We start from the raw sequence: 6,230 nt of genomic DNA, 5'->3' as shown, positions 1-6,230 counted from the left end.
TCATGTGTCTTTTCTTTTTACTAACACCTAAACTACTTGTAAATCAAGCATGACAAGTTTTATAACAGTTGAAGTGTTATTTTAACTAAAATTTAAATAAATTATATAATATATAAATGATTACAAACTTTACTTTAACGACAAAAAGATCATATACTTTTCGATAAATATGTTGTTATAAATTATGTTGTTCAAACGTCGGTTTGATTCATTATTTGTTTAAAAGAATATAACCATAGTTGGAGTTTTGAATAGATGCTTTTGGAATAATTATAAAATACGAACTACTAGGATGTAAAGTTTAATTTTTATTGGAGTCATGACAATGTGTTTTATTTATTTTGTTTTTAATTATGTTCCCTTTTTCATTCTTTTGTATGATTATCATCCTTTTTCTATTGTAGTAGCATTATGGTCACATCTAGAATATGAAAATTACCTTTGGCCAACCAATTTCTTAATATTAGCTTTGGAAGTAGAATCACCAGAATTCACAATTTCTGTTTCCTCTTTTCTTTTCCATGTGTATGCATCTTCTTTATTTCTATTCTACGAGAGAAAGAGTTCAAAAATACTAATTTTGTTCAAAGTCAAATTTACGATATAAATAAAGAAAAGAAATGAAATAAATTTCATAAAAGAAATACTGAAAATTATAAAGTCTGAAACTAACAGCAACTCAACAAATGAAGAAACGTATATTCTATCAATAAAATTAAATTAAAATTATCTAAAACATCACATCAACTTGTCCATTTTTATTATCTTTCATCGTTCAGCTAAAACAATAGTTTTTTCAAACACTTCTTAATTTAACAATTTTCAGCTAGCTTTTTGGGCTTAAATTCGCTAAACGTACCCTTCAAGACATATTTATATATCCTAGGTTCACGTTTGCATGGTAATAAAAATTATTGTCTTCATGTTCAAATTGTTAATTTATTTTTTTGTCTAATTATTCTTTTGGTCTTGTTATCCTCCCAAAAGTTAAGTTGTTCTTCTAAATTTTTTTAGTCTCAATTTAATTACGATTCTTAAAAAATTGATGCAATTTTATCTTTTTCGTTAAATATTTTAAAGCAGATAAAAAAAGATTTTATCAAAATTGATATTAGGATGATATTAATTACACCAACAACAAAACAAATCATCATTATTAACAATTTTAATTTAAATGAAAATTCTTTAATCCGGTTCAAGAGATTCAAAACAAAAATTCAAATTATATCAATTTTTTAAAAATCCACATCAACTTTAAAAAAAAGTGACCAATAATTAAACCTTAATTTTTTATCATTTGGCGTACCAAACACAATATCATTTTAAAAACACCCATTTTAAAAACACCCAACTTTTGACACTTGACAATTTCTAGTATTCATTATTATAGATGAAAGATAAACACAAATGAAAGGAGAGAGAGGGATCATAAAGCAGAAGCTAAAGAAGCACAAAGAATGGAGACAAAGAGAAAGAGAGTGCACTGTGTGGTTTTGGCATATCCACACCAAGGACACATAAACCCTATGCTTCAATTCTCCAAGCGTTTGCAGCACGATGGGGTGAGAGTAACATTCGTCACAAGCCATTTCTACTGCAAGACCATTCCCAACATACCTTCTTCCATCACTCTTGAAGGCATTTCCGATGGTTTTGATGATGCTGGAATCGCAGAAGCAGATACCATCAAAACCTACTTAGACAGGTTTTGGAAATTTGGACCACAAACATTATCAGAACTTCTCGAAAGACTCACCAGTTGTGGCAACCTAATTCACTGTGTCGTGTATGATTCCTTCCTACCTTGGACTCTCGATATTGCCAAGAATCATGCCCTAACTTGTGCTGTTTTTCTCACACAACCTCTCTTTGTTAACTGTGTCTATCATCATGTTCAAAAGGGGAATTTGAAACTTCCCTTGCCAAACCACAATGCTATTATTTCCTTGCCAGGGTTGCCTCTTCTTCAACCTTTTGATTTGCCATCTTTTATATATAGCTATGGTTCGTATTCTGCATCTTTTGAGCTTGTTGTGAACCAGTTCTCCAACATTGAAAAGGCTGATTGGGTCCTCTGCAACACTTTCTATGAACTGGAGAAAGAGGTAAATTAATCAGTTTCTCACAAAATTGGTCTACACCATTTTTTTTTTAAATGCTGCATTATTTATTGGTTTAATGCTGCATTATTTTAATATAAGCATCTAGATCCACACAAGTATTATTTATTCATATATATTCATAGTTTATTGGGTCCTGTGCAATACTTTCTATGAGTTGGAGAAAGAGGAAAATTAATCAGTTCATTACAAAATGTCTACATCAGAATTTTTGTAAGATATAGGGTTTGTTGTTAGATGTATTGGTTTAATGCTGCATTATTTTAATATAAGCATCTAGATCCACATAATTACTATTATTTATTCACACACACATATATATATATATATATATATATATATATATTCATAGTTTGAGAAGTATATTTTAATTTCGTTGAAAGTGTCAAATATAAATTTTTTTCATAAAATTATTTTTCTTAAGATAGTCTCATATCATCACGATTAAGCAATAACATGCCATTTAAATAATCATATTGAGAGAGGTATTTTGAAAATGCTATTTAAAAATGATGAAAATAATTATTATAGAAATTTAAAAGTTTTGGCAAAGAATAAAATAATCGGTTCAAAAATTGAAATATTTAAATTGTTTAAAGAGATTTAAAAATGAACCTTTTTAAAACAAATAAAAGTTGCAATGAAATCAATTTATAATGTTTGAAAGTTTCCAAATTGCTTATTTCTAATAAATACTACGGTTCACTGATTTCAGATTTTTCTTCATCCCATGAGCATATCATAAAATCTTCATAAAAAATTATACATATTTGTGAGAAATTGCATTTTTACCAGGGATATAAATTTCTTTCTTATTATTCTTGCATAAATTATACTATTTATAGTTTTTAAGTTTAAACCATTCTCACTTCCATTTTAGATTCTCTTCTCATTTATTGTCTGTCATTTTTCTGAATTGCTCTTTGTTTTCGGCATTTCTATATATAGTTTAGGAAAGAACTTATAATTATAAGGATAATTGTGCTGTGCACCTATCTTCCTATAGGAAAATTATGTTTTGATATAATTTGGAAAGAGAAGAAAAATGTAGTTAGTGTTAAAAAGCAAATTTTGTCAAACTTTGTTAAGAAAAAGTTTGTCAAAAGATCATAGTCCGAAATAAAAATAAGCTTATAGGAAGGGACTATGATCCTTTCACAAACTTTTTTTTAACAAAGTTCGACAAAGTTTGTTTTTTAATACATACCAAACATTTTTCTTCTCTTTCCAAGTCATATCAAACCTTTATTTCATCTATTAAAGTATTGTCAAGTGTACTTTGTCAAAAATTTGTTAATAAAACTTTGTCGAAACATAATTTTCTTTTTGTTTTGACTACCTACTTTTCAGAAAGAGTGTTGTTCCATGAACCACTTTCTCTCTTCCCCTTCCCCCACAAATTTGACACAAATCTCTTCATCATCAAGATTCATATTATTGTTATCCATGGCTTTCATATTCTTACAACATTCATATTTAGATTCTATGACTTCTTCTACAGTCTTTCATTTCTCGTTTCAAGTTTTCACTTTCACTTTCTCAACAGTGTTATATTAAACAAATACGTTGGAAAGATAATAAAAATAGTAGATGCAAAATTCATATCAATTTTTCTGTATAAATAATATGTAAAATAATGAGATATGCACAAAATAAAGAAGAGAAAAATTCAAGACACACAAAAACTAGATGGTATAAGTTTAATAAATTGGTGACACACCTGATAAAATTGATATTCTAACTTCATTTGTTTTTTATACTACACTTTTACACTTACAAAATCTGCGAAATATTTCGTAGGTAACAGAATGGATGATGAAGATCTGGCCAAAGTTGAAGACGATTGGGCCAACTATACCATCTATGTTTCTAGACAAAAGAGATAAAGATGATGATGAGTATGGCTTGAGTCTCTTCAAGAGTGAAGAATGTGTGAAATGGATGGATGAGAAGCCAAAGGGGTCCATTGTTTATGTGTCTTTCGGAAGTTTTTCAACCCTGAGTGAAGAACAAATGGAGGAAGTAGCTTTTGGATTGCAAGAGAGTGGTTATCACTTCTTGTGGGTGGTTAGGGCTACTGAAATGGGAAAGATTCCAAAAGGCTTTGAGAGGGTGAATTCGGAGAAAGGTTTAGTTGTAACATGGTGCTCTCAATTGAAAGTGTTAGAACATGAAGGCGTAGGATGTTTTGTGACACATTGTGGTTGGAACTCAACATTGGAAGCTTTGAGCTTAGGAGTTCCAATGATCGGCATGCCACAGTGGACAGACCAAACCACAAATGCAAAGGTTATTGAAGATGTTTGGGAAATTGGTGTAAGAGTTTCAGTTGATGACAAAGGGGTTTTCAGAAGGGAAGGTTTGAAGCATGCTTTAAAGGAAATTATGGAGACTGAGAGAGGAATAGAGATAAAGAGAAAAGCCATTCAGTGGAAGAATTTGGCAGCAAAATCAGTTGATGAGGGTGGAAGTTCTGATATGAATATCAGAGAGTTTATGGAGAGTTTGGTTCATTCATAGTGGATCAAGTTAGAATGTGATGAAACTACTCTTTCAATAATGCTTGGTGTGTATTGTTGGTTCAACCAAAACCTTTCTTCTCTATCGAGACAATAAATTAACACTCCAATCTTCATTCTAATTAGTAACGAGTCTTCTTCAAATATTTTGAAAAATAATATTTTAACTTACTTTTTTTTACTAATTTTTTATTCATTATTTTGGTCAACCTTCAATTATTACACTAAAAAAATAAAAATAAATAATTAAAGGGTGATTGGAATAATAAATTAAAAATTGATAAAAAAAATGGTCAAAATATCATTATTTATTATTTTCGAAGATGTCAAAATTTTATTTTATAAATATACAATTTTAAATATAAGAGAGTTCATGGATAGTTTGATCTATTCAGATCAAGTTAGAATGTGATGAAAGTATTCTTTCAATAATGGTCCTGGTGTGTATCATAAGTTGAACCAATAAATTATAGTAATACTCAAATATAAATAACATAGTAAATAATTTGCAGATCTTTGATTGCCAATTAAATTTTAATTATAATTTTTTATTTAATTTTTACCTAGAAGGAAAAAAATGGCGAGACAAAACACGTTTTAAAGTAGATTTCTCATTAATTATTTTTTTAAATGAAATTTAAATATTAATAAAAATATATAAAACTAATATATGGTTTACCGGTTAAACTTGCTTTTCAATAAATTTTGTAATAAACACCCATTAAAAACATAATACATTTTATTGTGTAATTTTATACTTGAAAATACTTTTAAATAAATATAATACTCCTGATTTTGAATGAAGGAACAATAGAAGAGAAAACTTTAAAAGATCTTAAAGAATAAACTATGAAACAGAAAACAAATTGTAAAAGTTTGAAAGATTCTATAATATTTTGAAATTATTATAGAAGGTTATAAAAAAGAAAAGAGTAAATATCTAAAATAGAAAGGAAATAGAGAGGCACTTGTATGGATTAACAAACTCATTATTTTGCTTTTATATTTCTATTTATAAATACTATTCAAACTCCACTACTCTATAAAGATGAGTTTCTTCCTTCTACAATTTTCGCTTGAATAAAAGAAATGCAATTAATTTGTGGACTTCTTTTAGTATCTTGAATAAAAGAAATAAAATTAACCACACCTCAACAAGCACACACTGTTTACTGGACATGAACATTCTTGATCTTTTATCTCTTTAACAATGACGCTGGATTCAAAACGCACCTTCCGAAGCACCCAGCTGAATCAATTGATCAAAGCAAGAGTGAGAGTTTTTAATGTATACAATACCTCCAATTAATGGTTCACAGAAATTTTACTTTTACATCTACTATTATGTTCACATAACACATCCTTCAAGTAAATAGTAATCTTAAATAACACATTAACAATAAAAAGTGCACTTAACTGGGACTAAAATAGCAAGTATTGCAAAAAATAATAGTAACCCCGTTGAAACTATATTTCAATTTATTAGTTATCTAGAACTAGACTATGACAGTTGCAGAATCATTATCTAACAATTAATCTCTTAGATTATATAAGTATATTCCTCCTTTTATCAAAATTTATAAACGTTTAT

The 6,230-nt window shown here is 28.4% G+C and overlaps 1 protein-coding gene across 1 annotated transcript; it reads left to right on the top strand.

Annotated features, from left to right (window-relative positions):
- Window positions 1-1,367: 1,367 nt before the first annotated feature.
- Window positions 1,368-4,749, top strand: LOC114168975 (flavonol 7-O-beta-glucosyltransferase UGT74F1-like). The gene is made up of 2 exons (XM_028053979.2): window positions 1,368-2,105; window positions 3,921-4,749. The coding sequence occupies exons 1-2, from the start codon at window positions 1,458-1,460 to the stop codon at window positions 4,638-4,640; spliced, it is 1,368 nt and encodes a 455-aa protein (XP_027909780.2). The 5' UTR covers window positions 1,368-1,457; the 3' UTR covers window positions 4,641-4,749.
- The last annotated feature ends 1,481 nt before the right edge of the window (window positions 4,750-6,230 follow it).

This window comes from Vigna unguiculata, chromosome 11 (genome assembly GCF_037176805.1).
Source record: "Vigna unguiculata cultivar grain cowpea cultivar isolate G323 ecotype 2 chromosome 11, ASM3717680v1, whole genome shotgun sequence".
Taxonomy (NCBI): domain Eukaryota; kingdom Viridiplantae; phylum Streptophyta; class Magnoliopsida; order Fabales; family Fabaceae; genus Vigna; species Vigna unguiculata.
The sequence above is the reverse complement of the archived record's forward strand: the minus strand, read 5'-3'. Positions and strand labels throughout refer to the sequence as shown.